Below are 19,998 nucleotides of genomic sequence, written 5' to 3'. Positions count from 1 at the left end.
CATGCTGAGCTAACATTTATTTATTAAAAAAAAGTTAAAACATGAAATACCAAGCTACAAGCAAGCCAACACTTCTACTAAATACCTCTCTTGACATTTCTGTTCATTTCTATAATTCAGTTGAACAATGTTAGTGATTTCCTGAGGGGAACAAATTGGAGAAAGTCACTTCCATGAAAAAATAAAAATAAACCCCCTACCTTTCCTCTTACATCCTCTCCTATTACTCTGCTAAGAGATGCACTATACAAAAGCATATTTTAACTGAACAAACATGGAAAATAGAATCTAGTAAATACCTTGGGGCTGCAAAATAAATACCAATAAATATGTCATTCATTCACTTTTCTTCTTGGCCTTGATTTCACATTAAGGACTGATAAATAAGGATCCCTCTAAAGCTCTTATAATTGTTTGCTGTGTAAACCCAGAAACTACACACTAAAAACAAACTGAGTAACAGTATGTTTTTAACAGACTTAAAAAAAAAAAAAATCTATCTGGTATCTCTGGAGCAGAGTGCAATGCCAGAAAGGCAAGAGCTGAGGAGGTTGGAGCCCTTAGGGAGCAGAGAGAAGTAATTACCATCCACAAAATGTTGGGCTCTGATGTGGACATTAGGAAAACTGTAGTATGCCATAAATATTTCAATTTGAAGATTGTTTGAGGTTTCCTCAACAGCTTTTGGGCATGAATACTATCCTGCAAGCCTGACACAAACCGTAGCACTGACCCTAATAAAGGGGATGATCTTCCTACTAATGTAACCCAAGTTATCCTAGATGACACCAATACAAGGAAAAGTAGGTATTTGTAGGTGCTGCAGACACTCAGCAACGGATTTGCCTCTACAGACTCATAAAAGCTTGTCAGCAGCACTCAAAGGCTTCAGAGCTTACCTGTTTCTGTGCTGATGCTCCCATATGCACCTGGCAAAACTTGACTGCCTGTTCAAGTGCTGCTTCTTCATCCACCTGAACACAGAATCACAACCAATGAAGGCATAATTACTTAGCTCATATATAAATCTAATTAAATTGAGATGAAATGAGGACATAGAGCATGGGAGCAAGGGGGACAAGCAGCAGTTCTACAGCAAAATGCTGACCTTAAGTTATTCAGGAGCACATATCCAAAGATAAATACCCAGCTCTCTCAACTCAAACTAACATTTAGCTGAACAGATACCACTTAAGTGGTACTACAGCTTTTATCTCATTTCAGAAATTTAGTTTCAAAATGTGGAGGGTCCTACTCCCTTATCCCCAGCAATGGCCCTGTCAAGAGAATGGTTCTTTGGGAGGTGTTTACCTCCCCAGGTTTTTAACAGATATAGGGCTATTTTCACACTGCTTGGTTTAGCAATTCCTGTTAGATCCTAAAGCCACGTCTGGGGCCACACAGAGAAATGACAATTAATCATACAATACCTGTTTAATCAGCATGTATGTCTCAGACATGATCTTCTCAATTTTGCCCAGGTCATAGGCCATAACTTTCTGACCTTGCTGCCAGACTCGATAAGCATCGAGCAGAAGTGTTTTTCCAGACTCCACATCCTCAAGTAATTTCCTCTTCCTGCTTGACCTCTGGACAGGTTCTTCTGTAGGTACTGCTTGAACTGTTCCTTTAGCTGCCTGCTGCTGGTGTTTAGAGCTGATACTGAGCTCTTCCAAGGAAAGTTCTGGAGTCCTGCTCTCTGGAGCTCTGTCCCTGGAGCTCCTGCCGGGCGGCAGACGCTCCGGCTCGCCGCGTTTACACGAAGAATCAATTTTTTCAGGGTCATTGGAATAGCCATCAAGATCCATAGGCTCAACTGAAGCAGGGCCAGGAAGCTCTTTAATCTCCTTGTCATTCCTGTCCTCTTGTTCCAGTATGTCCATAGCATGGGGAATTTGTCCCTGGGTCACTTCCTTCACTCCATTTTCAGTACTGTGTACTACTCCATCTGACAGAACTGGCTTTTTGGGAAGGACATCCTTCCCCTCTTCAGCACTAGTTTTATTGGAGACGTCTGTTGTCATCCTTCCTGAAGCAAGGCCAGAAGACTTGGAACCCTGATCTTCTGAAACCTTCATAAAAAAAAAACCAAAATGTTCTTCTCTGTTATCAATGAAATCAGAAAGCATTTGAGCACAGCTGTGACTATCATGAATATTAACAAGTACCTTTCATTACTGCTTCTGTTGAAGAAAATACATTTATTCTTTTTTGCTTCTCAATATTAATTAATCCAGGCCACAAATCTTACAATTAGAAGTATTTTAATATGCGAAAACACCACAGAGAAGTGTCAACAGCTCAGGCTAAACCAAAGCCACAGTGTTTATTTTTCCTCACTACTTCAGTACATCCTAAGGGATCCAACTAAATGAAATCCAAGGTTTTAACTGCACAAGTTTTTCTTCTAACATACTGAAATCAAAACCAAATCTGTTTCTTTTGGCAGCTGCAGATCGAGCTCAAGTTTAAGAACCTTTCCTTTCGTTGTTCTTACATAACCTTTTTAATAGATCAAGAAGTAGGCAAAACCCTGCTATAGTATTTTACATTTTGTACCTTTACTTTGGTGATGCTCCAGAGGTAGAAAACCTCAGTACATCATCTCTTCTTCCAAAAATTGATAACGATACAACTCTTACATCTAGATTTATGAAGAAACTAATTAGTATACAGAGTTCCAGTGTTCTTGACAATGTTTTTATTACATCTGTTAAACCTACAGTCTGTTAACTTAGAAAACCCTTGGGAACAAGTACTTCCCTTGAATGTATTTACCAAGTAAAGCTCCAATATCCAGATCCCTTAACCTAGAAACTGATTAGCTTCAATATGACTTTTAAAAACTAGATCTAGATTATAATTATATGTAATAATGAGTGTGGTGCTGTCAAGGACTGGCAGTGAAAAGCATCTAGGCATATAACACCAAGCTGTCTGGGTTTGTTCTGCAAGAGGAAAAGGAATTTTATTTTAAGGAAAGGAAATTTCCTATACATTCCAACTGAAAACGAAGCTCTTGTACACTACACGTATCCACCGTTATTTGAAGTTAAGGGATGGTCAGACCAAACTTACTGCAATCCATTTTCAAAATTTTATTTGTTACAGAATTTCAACACCAAGAAAACAATACTGGAAGAAAATTTTCTGTGTAGTGGCATATAAACAAAGGGTATTGGAAGGGCTTATAAATGCAGCCCTTCAGTCTCAGGAGAGCTAAGGAATGAGCGAAGTGAACACTGCAAAAGCCAATTACTCAGTTCCAGCCATGAAGTGCACTGCTGCTCACCTGTGTGAGATCGTTGAGGGTGTCCTCCAGCACCTTCACTGTGAGCACAAAGGCTTGCTGGGCCAGAACCTGGCGATCTGCATCCCGCAGGTATTTCCTGTGCCACGGCAAGACAGCACCAATGAAGTTAGCAGCTAAAACCTTACAGCACTCCAAAAGCAAGAACCAGCACATTGAAAGAAAAACAAGAAAAAAGCCAACACCACAACTTCCAAAACACAAGAAACAAACAAAAAACTTCTACAGGTACATACTGAAACAGAACAATATAGGGATATAACACTTTAGTTCTGTTTCCCTCCACTTCTCCCCACAAGCATCAGAGATGACACAAACGAAGCAGAAGACAGCTCTGTCTACAAACAGAGGGAAGGGGAGAAATGGAAAGACACCAAGCAACCAAACCCTGAGCAAAGCAGGCAACCAGATTTATAGATTTCTTGCATCAAGCCTTCTGTGCCCCTCAAATACCAGCTTTTTATTCAATCCTTTTTTTGAAAACGAGTATTATAGTTACACAAAGCTATGTTGAACTCTCAGGTGATTTTCATGTTCTGGATAAAGCGTGCATGTGAGATTAAGGACATCAGCAAATCCTCTCTCTTTGATCATGTCAGTTGCCTTTGAACCCAGGATTTTTAGAGCTAAAACATGGGTGTGCTACTACATTTTTTCCTAGTTAGCATTACAAAAAAATATTGTATGTGTAAAACATTCACTCTATAGCCTCATTCAATTTACTAGAGCACTGTAATTTCAGTGTATTTGGACACAATGGTTTAGTTTGCTTTCAAGCAAAACACTTTCAACTGTCAATCCCACCTAATCAAGTTTAATGGAAAACTTAATTTCTATTTCAAAATTAGCTGGTTTTAATGAGATGCCTAGAAATCAAGTAAATAACTCTGAAGGGTACTATTTCATTCAAAAGGCCAACATTTTAAATACAAATGTTTCCTCTCTATGATTTTAGGTTAAATGGGTAAGTTTTTTATCTTTTGTCTAAAAAGCAAACCATAAACATCTGACTCTTCATTAGTTCAGTAATAACTAAACCCCCCCTATTTTAAAAAATAGGGTTGTTCCAGGCATGTACCAGACACACCCTGCATTTCTAAGTTCCTCTAACAATTGCAGCACACCATGGCTGGCACTAGCTGATCCAACATGTCAAACTACTTGTTTTTTGAATTCAGTCTAGACTTACAAATAACATCATATTTTTAGTACAGCTATGGGTTTGCTTAGGACAGAATTGAAACCTTCTATGGTCCAGTTCTTCTGATACGTTAAAAGTCGAAGTATTTTTGGCTTCAAGTTTGCTGAGCAAGTGGTGACATATTCCCAGACACACCACAATCCATGCAAATTCACATGCACTCACAGTCAAAAACACATGAAGAAACCTCCAATGCCTCCAACTTACTGCCATCAATCATTCAAGTTTCATTTCTTAAGCATTTGCCAGAGACCAATTTCAACATTTCCCACAGGACAACCTACTAGAATTTTACCTCAGTTGCTTCAGTGTTTTCCTTGGATGTTTATTTTGGTCTTCTCATTGATACGAGTCCATATATAGCTCCCACTAATAGCTTCTTTTTTCTTAAATAAGGTTAATGCAATTAAAATTAGATCACCCCTGAACAGGATAAGCTTTTTAAATAGCATCAGCTGCCAAGAGGCACATAACCATTGTTCAGGCCATCAAGGATTACAGGAAGGCAGGATGCTGGGCCGTGACCTCCGCGCTGTGCTCGGCTCTTACGCAAGAGCGAGCTGAGGGTGCCCAGATCACACTCTGCTCCTCCAGAGAATCCCTCCTCGTGACACACCACCTCTGTAAGCCTGCTAAAGCACCTCTATGCCTGCTCTGAGTTTCAACACAAAGGCAGAGAAACTCTAGGCTGTATTCTAGAATTGTATTCCTGAGAAAAATTAACCATCATTCCACTCAATTCCCAAGGGAATCTGTCTGAAGGCTTTTTTTTTTTTTTCCTAAACAAAGAACAGCTTTAAATAAAATAGTCACACAGCGAACAAAATCCACTGAAAAGCTTTACAAAGCGATGGCTTTGAAGAAATCCATCGTACTTTCCCTGGTCAGGGGTCCTCTGCAGCATAGATGAGACTTTGAGCAGGGTGTTGTAGTCCTTGAGCTGTGCCAGCACGTTCAGCAGCAGCACGATGGAGCGGTTCATATGAGACGCAAAACTGCCCGGGCGGTCGATCTCATCCACGGGGATGCGCCAGATTCCCTGCACAGGGACGACAAGGGGAAAGCTTCAAATTAAAACTGGAAAGGACAGAGCCATGAAAATATGGGTCAGATCCTGCAGCATGTTGGATTTCACTGAGGGGCAGGGGAATAACGGACGGACAAAAAGCTGTGGGCCCCCAGCCAGTGAGATGTGGATTTAGACCTGGATTTGAAGTCAATTGGTTGCTGTCAGTAGCAGAAAAGAGGAAGGCTCATAGAAGTCACACCTTCTAAATAGGCTTCTGAATTGTTCCAAGAAAAGGCAAGCAAAGCCCAAATTATACTGTGCATTTTTCTTCAGTGTCAATGAACATGCCTTAAGTCAAAGCTCAAGTACCAATAAAAACAAGGAGTAACTTGAAGTAAGTTTTCCTGACCTGAAAGCTGTTAATACACAGTCAGAGCAAGTTTCTGTCTTCAAATAACCTGTTACTAAACATCTTAGGAACTTGGTTAGTGCCTTGATATCATCAGTGCTCACGTGGACTAACCAGCCCAATAGGAAGAATCAGATTCCTCAGCAGAATCCATTTTCCATTGGCAGATTCAAATACTTGGCCATACATCCTGATCCTTCTAATTAAATTTCTGGAGCAAGGGAATCTTTAGGGAGCAAGGCTGGAGACTGACAGCAAATATAATTTAATTAGGGTTAGTCAGCTCAGATTTTGCCATGTCTAATACATCTAACAAGACTCTTTTCAGGTGTTTACTGTGGATGCTGTCAGCACCCTAGTCAACCACACCTGAAAAAATGAACTTCACATACTGCCATGCTTGTATGTTAGGATGGGTCTTATGATCATTTACAAAAACTGCTGCTGCATCAGTGCAGATCCTTCCCTCCTGCTTTATTTGGTTCTGAAGTTTTTTCCTGCAGTAGCTTTCTAAGATGAAAATCCTCTGATCCTGTAAACAATTTTGTGACAAAGCAGGAAAGAATAGCCTCATTGATATGAGTACCTGACTGAGGAGTCTGGCTTTCCAAACCTGTTCAGAGAGCAGGATATACAAATATTTACTCCTTCATCTTTGTTTAAAGGTCTTGCTTCGATTTGTTTGGCTTTAATTTCAGTGTGATCAAAACTCCTCAGAACTTAATAGAAAGTGGAAGCAAAGAAAATGATTACTGCAATCATAAATGCCATTTGACCAGAAAAGCAGATCCATAACCCCTGTGTCAAATGGACCCTTCCCTTGCATGTCTGCAGAAAATCTCAAGTTTCACTCCATAAGATGTATAGGAACTTAGGAAAAAACAACACAGAGATATTAGTGGTTTAATATCAGTGCCTTTACATGGAAAACAGTGACTTCAACTAGATATAATGCACAGACTAATCTGCCAAATTTTCTTGCTCTTGCTTTTCCTCATGCTCTTTACTCTTACTCCCTAGTGATCACAATAAAGCTGTTCTTCCTCTTTGCTCCCTGAAGCTTCCTTTCAACCTCTTTTGTAGCTTCCCTTTTCCAGAATGTACCCAAACCCACACCATGATCCAGCCCCAGGGGCACAGCCATCGTTTCCTCCCAAGCCCAACAACCAACCCCCCTGTGGCCTGGGGGCCAAAAGCTCATCACTCAGGGAGATCATCAGCTCACAAGCACAAACAGGTCCTGCAGGTGACAGCTCTGTAAACCAGCACATACTTCTATTTAAATTGAGATGCTTTTTCTTTCCCCAAGCCATACAATGGCTCTCCTTTCAGCCCACAGATGAAACACACATTCTGGAGCTGCTATTTTTTGCCTCTCTGCATGTATGTAAACTGGGTTTCTGCCAAATCCCAAAACAAGTGAATGCCTCATAATGGCACCACATTGCAACAACCTACTTAGCCAATTTAACTACATAAAACAATTTATGGTCAACTACAGCACACTGTAGGAGTGGAACACTGCCAATGTGTAGGTAGGTTCCTGGTCTTTTTCAGCATTATCTCATCCCTCATTTGAATCAGGAGGATCACTTGGATCAGATACCGTATCTGCAATTAGTTGGAAATAATTTTGCAGCTCCTTCTCACATATCCCATGTACACATTTTAATGCCACCCTGGAAATTACAGCAATGTATTGAACCATTTTCAACGACAGAATATACAAACTGCACCCAGAAAGCCAGGAAAAACTCCCTCAGATAAAAACAAGTTGTGTATTATGGAGAATGCTGCTGTCTTCTTCAACAGGGCCCATTAGAAGAGGTTAAATTAAAACTCGCATTAGGGACACCCAAGTTTACCACTGCAATTACAAAAAGTAGGACAGATTTTAAAAGGAAAGTCACTAACTTTTCATGTGTTGACTTGCAGCTTTATAAATGCAAAACAGCAACAGAGATAGGGGTCCAATGTTCCATACCTGCCTGTTCCACAGGCAGCCTGGAGCCAAAAGCAGAAAGAAACCTGCCATCAGAGCAATCTTCATTCCATCACTGGATTTTATTAAGCAATATGCAAAACACCAATGTTATAGTGAGTTTATTTCATGAGTCATATGGAACTTTTAAGACTGTGATTTCAGTCAGAATCTAAAGAATGCCTTGTTTAAATCTCTCCCAAAGAGAAGTTTAACAAAGCCCATCAGGTATTAATTTTTTCTTCCTAAACACCAATAAACTTCAGTAACAACACCTCTAAATTCAGATCACACACTGCAACTTTTTATAAGAAGCTCAATGTTAGGCTTTTATGATTTTTAACAAAGCTTAAGAAATACACAAATGCAAAGTTTGTAAAGATATAACTTTACAAGAAGTGATATCCTGGAGATATATTTCCTGGAGAAGACCAGGAAATATTATTTAGTTTGACTAAAATTAAAGTTTTGATATCATCACTTGAAAATGAGATTTGTTAGCAAAGTACCTCTCTTAAAGTACACTCACAGAAGAGTGCAGATCCTTGTGACAACAATTCCCAGGTCTTTGAAATGCTTTGTTGCTGGTTCTGGCTACTCAGGTACATGACAAAATGTCTCCAGCTCTGGTCACCCAAAAGGATTTTACATCCAACGCCTGCTCGTGTTTGCTGGCCACCACTGGCACTGCTGAAAGGTTCTCCTCCCTGCTGCTACAGCCAGCAGAGCTGTTTACACCAAACCAGAGGAAGGAGTGAGACACTTCCAACAACTCCAAACTGCCTCTCAAGATCCAAAACATCAGGCTGCTCTCCATGCCTTCCTGGCAAAACAAACACGCTGCAAGAGTGGGGGCGGGGGAAGCCTGACACACACTGCTAGGAAAAAATAAATCTGGGAGTAGTGAAAACCCTGCAGAGAACTTAATACTGAACATCACATTAAATATAAAACCGAATAATGAAGCCAGTCTACCATAATCCCGATGACACTTCTACAATTCTTTTTCAGCTTGGAATTGCTGCTCTGCCTCCCCGAGCAGAAGCAGCTCAGGAGGAGGCTGAGCAGGAGAGGACAGTGCTGTGAGCAGAGCTGCAGCACTGTGGTACTTTCTAGTTCAGTCACTGAAAATAGAAAGGAAGGAAGTGCTTATTATTCCTCCACGCTGCTTACTCCAGAACTTTAGGGGAGGGGATTCCCTGGGGTTTAGGAATGCCTCTCAGAGGAGGAGAGGCTGACAGATCCCAGCAAACCCCAATTTCCCTGGGGATGGCTGCTGCTGCCACGGCACAGCTCCAGGGTAAGCCATTTTCTAAGCACAGATCAAACTTTACTCTCTCACTGCTCCATGGCTTCGCTTCTCAACGAAATGGAGAAATGCAAGTCATGCTTCAGATGATCCAATTCACATACAACAAGCAAACACATAAAACCCACACAATGCAAATAAAGACTTCCCATTACTTAGCTCTCTCTTTTTCATTCTTTTTTTCTTGTTCAAGGGGTCCTGGAAGTTCAAGTCGCACTACAGACAACAAACTGGATTCCAAGTGACCAAACTAAAACCAAACATTTCTTCATTTGTTGGTCTCAGTAATGTCCTGCTAAGAGCCTTTAGTAAAAATAAGCACAATTTAAATATTACTTCAAGATTTCTAGAAAGTATGACAGAACTAGCAAACAAACTAATTAAGTGGTTCAATGAAGGCACCAATTAATAATGCAGTGACCCATACAGTATTTCAAAATCATGAGGTTGAACTAAGCACAGCTGTATAACCCCTGGAAAGCTCACACTTTCCTCAACTATCTGAAGTTCCTGCTTTTATATGGGACTAAACACAACACACTGAAATACTACCAGTTTTACTCATGTCCTGTCTTCTTAGTTACTTACATAACTTTAGTATCTTGCTCTGGGTGCCTGCAGAGGAAAGGAATACGGTTCAAGCTGAACAGACTGAACACACAGGGTTTGAGACCTCTCTATTTGAAATTAGGAAGGTAGAGCACAGACACTGAATATCCCCACTCTGCCCTGTAAGCATTGCTTTATTTAGTGCTCAGCTCGGGGAGCTGTCTTTGCCTGACTCAACTTCCTGCTACCTCTGAGCACAACCATTAAAACCACTGCCCCCTCCCCCATTTAGCAAATTACTAAATCACCTTTCCTCATCCAATCTTAACACGCTCCCATCTCTCTTACTATTTTACTCTGTCACGTGATTTTGACTTTTTTTTCTTTTCTACACATAATTCTGTTATTTTTCTTCCTCAATTCCTCATTTCATCCACACTGCTATTCAGCCTGTAACAGAACAACTCTGCCTCTGTGAACAGGAATGCAAGTGGGCAGAAAAGTATTAAGAAAGAAAAGCAGCTATATTCAGGGTATTAAAACTGATCTGCAGGGGCCTGTGTCATCGAGCAACCCCTGATTACTGTAACTTAGCTGATTTCAGGAAAATCTTACCAGCCTTTTCAGACTATAGTTACTACATAGCACAGTAAGAGAATATATTAAAAAAATATAATACATAAATTACCTCTTATCAGCCTGGAAAAGGAAACAGAAATAAAAGCAAAACTGCAGCAACCTCCTTTCAGTAAGTCAAGAACAAGTACGATTACAATTCCTAGTATATAAGGCAAGTATTGTCAATTCCTTATTGTCTTATCTTTTAAATGCACACACACTTGGAAATGAATAAACAGCATGTATACATTTGAGAAGAACTGTGGCATTCTGTAACTTTATTTTAGCAAGACAGCAGCATGAAAAAATATTGACAAATGGAAGTGCTCCACATGTTCCAATCATCATATGCTGATAAAGAAACATAATGGACAATTTTCACCTCTTATTTCTCTCTTCAAAATACAATGTATTTGCAGGGTCTTAAATTTCAGACTTTTCCATTTCCAGAACAATCGTTTTACAGTTGACTTGACTCCAAATTGGTTTTAACCCTATGAAAAGAACACCCAAACCACAGCCACTTGGGGAGACTGCAAGCATGAGTCAGGGACATCCACACAGGAGGCAGGGAAAGGGGATGATTTCCTTGCTGCATAAGCAATTACATAAAACCAGAAATGCCTTGTTAAGAAGATGAGCTGCAAGTTCAGGTGGAATTAATGAAACAGAAACTGAGGCCCACAGATGGCCTTTGCAGAGCTTTGGGTTTGGCCATTTGCCAGGCAGAATCTAGAGGTTTATGTTCACCCGGTCAGGAGGCTTGAGGAGGTTTTACTCAGATGGTTCCCATGTACCATGTGATTTCACAACCATGTCAACACAAAGTCACATCACTTCTTTTTTTTAAAGGGAAACAGCTAACTAGACTGTAAGGAAAGCAAAGAAAGAAACCTGCATGGCTATGACAGAAATAAAAAGACAAAGAAAGCAAGGAAAAGCAACAGACCGGTCTCTCAAAACCTGTTTTGAAGGTGCAATCCTGCTCAAACAATAACACAGCTGCATTCCCTCCGGAGCTCTGCACCAGAGTGCCTCATGCAGACATCACCCACACGAAAATCCAGGAAACACAGGAGCTGTGTGCATAATGCATCATCCTCGGGATGAAGGTGGCTGCTCCCGGCGCTGCTTTTCCAGGTTAACACCAACAGTGCCAGGGCAGTGTCTTTCTCCAGGGTACTCTAACAAGTCCCTCCTGTTCAGTCCCTCATCCCTCTAACCTGCAAATCTGGGGTGCCAAAGCAAAAGTGGATTTGAAGATAAAGCTGTGTAACACCCACTCCTTTTTCTTTTTTTTTTCCCTTCTTTTTTTCCTTTTTTCTGTTGCCAATATTAACAAAGGTTCCCTTTTGGACAGCTGGACAACTTCTCAAGCTGGAAGGTCAGTTACTGATAAAAAGACTTTGAAACAAATTACTTAGGTGCATTTATCACTTTTCCTCTATAAGTTGCTCCCTTTTGCCAACTGTATTTTAGGAGAGAGAAAAAAAAGGGATGGGTTAGGAATTAAATAATCAGCAGTTAGGTTTCATTCACCATGTCCTACAGACAATTCAAGGTTGCCAAAAGGATGCAGAGACTTAGTCAGGCACTTCCATCTACTCAACAGAAAACACTGAGGAGTGTCTCCTCACCCCTGGTGGAATTTCAGATTCTGCCTTTGTTACTTCAGTACCCTTTTCTGAGGTACATTTTGGTTTTATGTCATGTCCCTGTCTGAAAGAGTTGGGAATTTTTTCTTTGGGAGGATATAAAGCACAGAAATCCAGAGAACATGGACTGCTTCTAAATCTTCTAACACACAAATAACTTGATGCAGAAATCTAATCAAAGAATATGAAAACTTTGATAGAAAAACCCTTTATCAGAATTTTGCATTTCTTTAAATCATTTTTCTGGGCCCAGATGCAGATTTCTCTACCACCAAAATAAATGGCTAGCAGGGCACATCTAGACAGTGACAGGGGTTCTGGCTTCACCTAATGGACAGCACTTCCTTGTATTAGGATGATTTTCCTGCTAAGAACTTTTCTGTGTATCTGCTACAACCAGACTGCCTGGCATCAGATGCAAGTGGTACTCAAAGCTGATGTAACAAGCTTGGTACAGTCCATCCAGCAGCCTGGAAGTGGGCAGGCTTCTGCACCAGCCCCCTGAAGACACAAACACACTCTTTTTTTTGGACAACATGTGGCATTAATTTAATCTAATTCCACACATCTGTGATACAGACAGGTACATTTAATGGTACCACCCAGAAACATTTTACAGAGGGGAAAATGGCATTTAGGGAATGTGTCTCACCTGAGCTATTACAGGCTCCACATCAGGATGAGATGAATTTCAAGATAGAAATCACTATTTCCTCTCAAGACAAAGGATGATGGCTAAGTCATAAAAGATGACAAATGTTAGGGGACAACCAGAAACTTTGCAAAGTGGTTCTGGTCTCTGTCAGTGGTAAACCAAGGCTAAGCCCCACCACTCAGTCTTACTCCTAAAGGAGGTGCTGCAGAACCAGAGAACTGGGGTTAACAGAGCTGGGAGAAGCTGCTGGTTCCCAGAGAAGGGTTTCCCAAATGTAAGGGTTATGAGATTGGGGTTTTTTTCACCCAGACCCCAACACTTCTGTCTGTGCAGTGACTGTCCCAATATCCTCAGAGGTTCCAAAGGCAGCAGTGTACAGACACTGTAACTGGTGTTACCTGCTGAAGGGAAGGTCACCTGGGGATCCCAGCTGAGGTGGGTCCAGAGGAGGCCACAGAGATGATCAGAGGGCTGGAGCACCTCTGCTGTGAGGAAAGGCTGAGAGAGCTGGGGCTGTTCACCCTGGAGAACACAGACTATGGGAAGGCCTCATAGTGGCCTTTCAATAGTTACAGGGGGCCTATAAGAAAAATGGGGACACACATTTTAGCAGGGCCTGTCATGATAGGAAAAGGAGCAAAGGTTTTAAATTAAAGAAGGGTTGATCTAGATGAGATATAATGAAAAACTTACTTCACCATGAGGGTGGCAGAACACTGGCACAGACTGCCCAGAGCAGTGGTGGATGCCTCAGCCCTGAAACATTCATGGTCAGATTGTACAGGGCTTGGAACATCCTCATCTGGTTGAAGATGTCCCTGTTCTTTACAGGAGACTTGGACTGGGTGACCTTTAAAGGTCTCTTACAGCCCAAACTATTCTGTGATTCTACAATTCTGTGATTCTACCTCAGCCTAATTTTAAGAAAATTGAAAATTGCTTCAGAACACAGAACTACCAGCTATCATTTCTGACTCTGTCTTGTAGCACCCAGAAAGAGTGAACCTGGAACAGAGCTGAGGTTATCCTGACAACACTCCTGCCTTAAAAGACTGCATGGACAGTACAGCATAACAAAGCCTCCATCATCTAGTGCAGTATACACAGTCCTAGAAAGGAAAGGAGGACAAGAACTTCATAACATCAAGTGCTATGCTAATTGTTGAGATTCAGCACACTGTTGATGTAGAATTAACATTCTGAATTAACATGAAGAGTTGTTCAGAGGTTCTTCATGCTGGTCTCCTTCTTGTACAGGATGTCTACTATTTCAACCTGAAATCATTCAGGCTTGAAGGATTTGAAGAAACAAGATTTTCACCTACTTAAATACCGAGTTTTAGATGTAAATTACTGATTATCCAGTACATAAAGACCCATTGGTTTTGAGTATTTTAAACTAGGCTGTCAGAGTGCTAAAAAGTTATTTTACCAAAATACTCCAGCTTTTCTGCCAACACAAACTGGTCTTTAATCCTACATCGCTTGCTTTTCAACAAACAAAATGCTTAACTGCCCACTCCCACCCAACAGCTGACATCCAGCATCCCTGCACTGACAGCACACACTTGCAGCTTTTACTCTCCTCTGTATAATGACACACAGAGTAAAATATCAAGATGAGAGCCTATAAAATCCCAGTGTTTGCAAAATATTTCAGCATGTTCATAAAATGCTCAGAAAAAGTGACATCATCCACCTTTACATTTTACATCTGTATCACCACATTAGACTCAAAGTCTCAGAAAATATCAGAAGCTAGAGGGTTGGCTCAGCAGCACACAGGAAAATGCTATCATTTCAGAGAACAATACTGATCAAGCACTCAGTGCCCTGTCTTGTCAGTACCAAATCACTAGAATACATGGCATTAGGAGATCCTGCTGAGATCTTTAAGCCTGAAGAAATATAAATCAAAAGGTCCAGCGAATGTTTGCGACTAATTTCCATCACAATTTTTGAAAACAGAAAACCCTCTACAGCAGCATCAGATGGTAGATCATAAAATACAATCAAGTGATGTGTTGAAACCCTGGAAACTTAGATTTTAATCCACAGTGATGGTCTTTGAAACTGGTAGAGAAGAGACTCCACTTTAATTTTATCTTGATGAAAAATTACATCTTTATCAAAACTACCTCGAAACATTCTCCTTAAAAGGTGCATCTTTCAGATAAAACCTGTTGGCTAGGTTTTCTCAACTGACCCTGGTAAGCTAGAAAAAATAAAGTAGGTTCAGGGTGACAGAACACAAAATCAAATTTGTGTGCTGTACATACAGAAATTTGGTCAGAAAAGGGCCATGTCATTACTCCAAGTGACCAATCCATATGTGATAACTACTCTGGTTGGGTACTGGCAATTTTCTTAAAAGCTCCTATGACCTTACATTCACGTTCAGTAGTTTATAGGCCACAGATTTCAAAACACATACGTAGGCAGGGGGTTTTGCAGCTCATTTAGGTACAAAATAAGATTATGAAAAAAGCTAGTAAACCTCACTGAATAGATCGTGAAGTCATTTACAAAAATTACAAAATTATTTACAAAGAGAGCTGCATATTGGAACTTAATGAAGAACTGTTAGTACTTTTAACAGCACAAACATAAGCAAGCACTGCCAACCAGGGTGAAATATAAAATGCAATTCATACCAGGAATAGTATTAAAAAAGTACACTCAACTGTTCACTATTGGAAAACACTTTTGGGAAGTGACAAGAATGGCATGTTCCATGACAGGCTGGTATTTTGGTATGTGCACACAATCTGGAAGCACAGAGAAATACTTGAATCTTTTGTCAACCTTGAGAAGAAAAAAAGCAACGGAAAGCTCAAGGGAACAAAAATTTCAACTCCTCTAGTGTTCTGACAGAGGTAAAGTAACAGCAGGGGCTAGCAGAAAAGCCTTTCAAACCAGAACCCTGTAAGCTCTGACTAGGGTTCCCTACTCCTTTTTCTAATGCCACTTCTGGAAAGACATCTGTTTGTAAACACATGACTTAATTCATATTTGAAGGTCCCAGCTCTGCCTGAGGTTTCACACTGGCTTAGGAATGACAGAAATACACATCCTGGATTTCAAACAGTTTGTCAGCTGAAGTTGAGGGCAGGAAGCAGCTTATTTGAAATAGGTAGTAAGAAACAAATATCCCATAATAGAGGTTATGAACCAGGAAAAGACATATGCAGTGAGTAAAGCCTTGGAGAAGACACACTCCTGGCCAAAATCTAAAGCTCTACACGAGTGTGCCCATTTCATCCTCAACAATTAAGAGCCTCGAATTAAGCCATTAGGAGCTGACAAGTAATTAATTTCATTATCTCTTTTCTCCCCACTACAGCAGCATCCAGAGAACATTTCCCTTCTCTGTCCAGCAAGTGGAGGCCCCGAAGGAATCCTGACGGCTATAAAAGGTAAAAAAATTTCTTTCTGTTATGCACCCCACAGCTAATCTCAAGTTATCTTTTCTCCTCTGATACGGGAATTCATGCAACAAAAAAGAATTTCAATAACTGTTTCTCATGTATTTCACCTTTTTTTTGCAGGGGAGGACGTATATGTGTGTTAACACCTTATGCTGTCTTGATTTCAGACACTGCCAGGACTTCCTCAGAAAAACAAAAGCAGCTCTTTGTCCAGTTGTAAGAGTTAGTGGAGATGCCTAATTCCAGTAAACATTTAGGCAGTAGTCTGCCTAGCACCCCAACTAAAGTTGTCTGATCTTTGGTAACACCAGAGGAACAAGACATTGCAGGGAAGCAATAATTTAATTACCCTCTTTACAGTAACATAAATCACAGTATACACAGGGGAGCTTCAGTGTTCAACCAGCAGCAATACTATAATAGCCCAATCTAACACAAGGCATGGCAGTGCCTCAGCTCACAAGACAGAGTACAGTGTTTGATTTCAGTGATACTGTGAGACAGAAATTATTAGAGAACAAGCAGAGTAATTATTGAGGGGGAGGAGGAGTTAGGAAGGCCTCAACATTTAGGGTATTTCAGACTCCAATAAAGATGCTAAAAGCACACAACAGTCCTATTACTGAAAACACTATCTGGGTATTCAAGATGTCAACCTGAATATGCTCCAATAGAAAGGACACAACTTGCAGCTCCCTGGGTAATAAAAACCTCTACAGCATATGCTTTAATTCCTAGATCTGCTTCATGCAAAATGCCCCCAGCACACTCAAAAATCTGCCATTGCACAAATAAACAGAGGCTGCAGTAAATTAAAAAACCCAGAAACACAGAGCTGCCACAGCCAATGCCGCAAACAGCATGTGGCACTTCTTTATGCACAACACCAGAATTTACTGCAAGTAAGACATACGTTCTAAAATTATAAACATGTGACCAGACAAAGCTGACTGGTTTTAACAAACTGCTAATTAAACTGGAATCCTCTTATCCTCTCTCTCTCTCTCTCTCTCTTTAGCTGAATGAAGCAGCAACTGTTACAGCATAGTAGCTCATGCAAAATAGACACTGAACAACAGGCTTTCCTGTTAGGTCACCGCTAAGCAGGGGAATCTCCGTGCGCCCGGCGCTGGCAGCAGAGCAGGGAGCGCACAGCACACAGCACAGCTGGGCTGCTCTGTGCCACGCTCAATTCTCAGCGACCTACCGGCTCCTCCAGACATGACAGCCGCCCCTCGCAAGCTTTAGGGCTGGATCGAAAACGAGGGTGCTAAGTAATTCATCCCACCCAGGGGGTGGAGGAAGGAGAAATCCCAAACAATACAGACCGAATCAAACAAAAATCCCTCACCCTTTCGTCCCCCCTTCCAAACTTCTCTCGACTCCTCCGTTTCCCATCGCCCTCGGGATTTTCCCGTGCGGCAAAGCAGCTCTGCTCAGCCTCTAACCGCAGGCGAACCGAACTAATGAAATAAGTATTTCCCAAGCACGGCGGCGAATGTCATCGGAGCTCATCTCCCTGCCTCCAGCCCGGAGCTGGGATGAGCCCGGCGGCGCCCGCAGCCCGCCCAGCACCGCAGAAGGGATTCCCCGCAGGTCACGGCCAGCCGCTCGGCAGCGTTCGAGTACCCGCGGAACGGGAAAGAGCAAAGGCACGCCGAGGAACGCCCTAGAGCGCGGGGGAGCCGGCGGCTGTTCGCGCTGCCGCGGGCAGAGCGCCCCAACTTCCTCCAGCGCCGCGTCCGTCCCCGCCGGAGCCCCCGGCCCTCCTCCCCGCGGGGCATCGCCCTCCGGCGCCGGGCTCCCCGCGTGTGCCGGGGGAGGTCCCCCCGAGCCGCCCGCACTCACCATCACCGGGGCGCGGGCTGGCTCCGCCGGAGTTCCCCGGCGGCCGCGGAGCCGGAGCGCGCCCGCCCCGCGCCGCCCCCGCGCCCCCACCTGACCGCCCCCGCCCGCCTCACACTTCCTCTCGCACCGGAGTTGCCCGAACCCTGGAAGCCGCATACCTCGGATTTCCTGCCGCCGCGGACACTTATTTATTTCGTTTCGCCGCCGGCAGGCTGCGGGCCGGGACCGGCCGCGCCTGACATCAAGAGGATGTCGGTGCCCGTTACCGCCGAGCCTGGCTCGCAGCCATACCGCTTAGAGCCACAGAGCCGACAGCTGCCGCTATCGCTTCGCCAGCGTTAATAAAACCCCCCAGTTCTCTCGCTCCCACCTGTGTCCGCCAAACCTTCCCGAAATATTCCCTGACCCAGTTTAACCCCGCGGGTGCCGCTTCGACGCCCTTCACCTCGCCGCCACCGAAGGCCCGTCCGTGACCTATTTTTCCCCGGCGCGGCCCGCCGGGATGCTCGGAGAGGAGCCGAGCCCGCTGCCCGTCGCCTCCCCGCCATGACCGGGCGCGGGGGCGAGAACCGGGCGGTGCGGGATGCGCGGGCGGTGCGGCGGCGGGGGCCGGCCCCCGCCGCCGCACCGCCCGCGCATCCCGCACCGCCCATAGAGCCCCCACCGCCCGCTGCTCGCCCCCGCGCTGGAATCGCCACCCCGTCCCCTCCCCGGTCCCCGCCGTACCGCCGGTACCGCTCTAGCACCGGTCCGAGGTCACTTATTTCCTTACAGCTTTCTGTATGTGTCAAAGTATTTGAAGGGGAAAAGGAAAAGATCTCCTCCTTGTCCTTTCCCGCCCGGACTTCCCCTCTTCCCTACTTTTGATGATTTCGGTCGATCCTCTCATTAAAAGAACCAAAGGTGTGCCAAGCCGCTGCCAACCTCGGTCCGTGTAATCCGGCGCCACGAACTCACTGGTACATCTTTCTCAATCTCGGCTCAGCACAGCTAAACTCATCTTCTTTTCCCGGTCACTGATCCAGGCTCTGCTCCAGAATTACCTTCATGTCAGAAGTTGAAACATTTTATCTCTACTTGCTCCTTTCTCTCACTTTTGCAGGCAGGGCAATTGCTTTGACCTCTTCCTTGCCCCTCCAAGCATCGCAGGGACTTGGTTTGATTTGCTTTTTTCCTTCTCCCACTTAGTAGATTATTCTTAAGTGCTCAAAAGCCATCCTGTTTACTAACACCTCAGGTTTAATACCTTGCTTCTCAACCATGTCAGTCTCCACTATAGGTAGAAATCAGGTGCTAACATTATCTTCCTTTCCCATCATTTTAGCCACTTTTTTACCCATCTTCCCATTTCTTCATGTTCCTATTTCCTTAGCAGGACAGTTCCAAGGGTTCTCACACTGAAAACCCTATATACCTTGCCATTTCCTACTTGCATATACTTCCATACACATACTTCCATGCTTAACAGCATATTGAAAAAATAGCTAAAGAATAATCCAGCTACCCTATTAACCTTTTATAAAACTATATTAATCAACAATAGCCTGTGTCTATGTCTCCACTTAAACTGTAAGAGAGACTGGTTTTTGTTTTAAAGCAAAGATTTCACTATGGGAATTGCCACTCTAAAGTAACCTATGTCTTTTTCACTGCCTCTCACATCTTTCCACTAAAGGCAATAACAAATTCTATATTGATTAACAACACAATTTTGACACTAACACTTCAAAAATCCATTAACCTTTGCTCTTTTGACTGCATAACACAGATTTACATTTTAAATACAGACCTGAAATGAATACTTACTTTCTATGCATTCATGCAAATAGGCTTCTTTCTGACCTGCCCTTTTTCATATGCTCCTTTAGTCACAGTAGAGCTCCTATCCCCCTATTACACTGGGGCTTTTTCCTATGTATTGTCATTTTTTATGCAAATTAAGTAGCTGCTGTACCTGGAATTAAACACACTGTTGGTGTTCACTAATTTGAAACTCTCTTTACCTTTAAAGTTTAAAAGGATATGT

General features: G+C 42.7%; 1 protein-coding gene across 3 annotated transcripts in view; it reads right to left on the bottom strand.

Moving 5' to 3' along the window:
• The window catches only part of CABIN1 (calcineurin binding protein 1), a 106,301-nt gene that overhangs the window by 24,234 nt on the left and 62,069 nt on the right, over positions 1-19,998 (bottom strand). For all 3 annotated transcript variants that reach the window (XM_066331188.1, XM_066331190.1, XM_066331189.1), the window contains exons 31-34: positions 5,387-5,550; positions 3,293-3,389; positions 1,431-2,072; positions 900-974 (exon numbers count right to left, since the gene is read on the bottom strand). In XM_066331188.1, coding sequence (XP_066187285.1) covers positions 900-974; positions 1,431-2,072; positions 3,293-3,389; positions 5,387-5,550 — 978 coding nt within the window. The remainder of the gene's footprint in view (positions 1-899; positions 975-1,430; positions 2,073-3,292; positions 3,390-5,386; positions 5,551-19,998) is intronic.

The sequence above is a fragment of the Sylvia atricapilla genome, chromosome 17 (assembly GCF_009819655.1).
Source record: "Sylvia atricapilla isolate bSylAtr1 chromosome 17, bSylAtr1.pri, whole genome shotgun sequence".
Taxonomy (NCBI): Eukaryota; Metazoa; Chordata; class Aves; order Passeriformes; family Sylviidae; genus Sylvia; species Sylvia atricapilla.
Note: the sequence above shows the minus strand (reverse complement) of the source record. Positions and strands in the feature narration are given on the sequence as shown.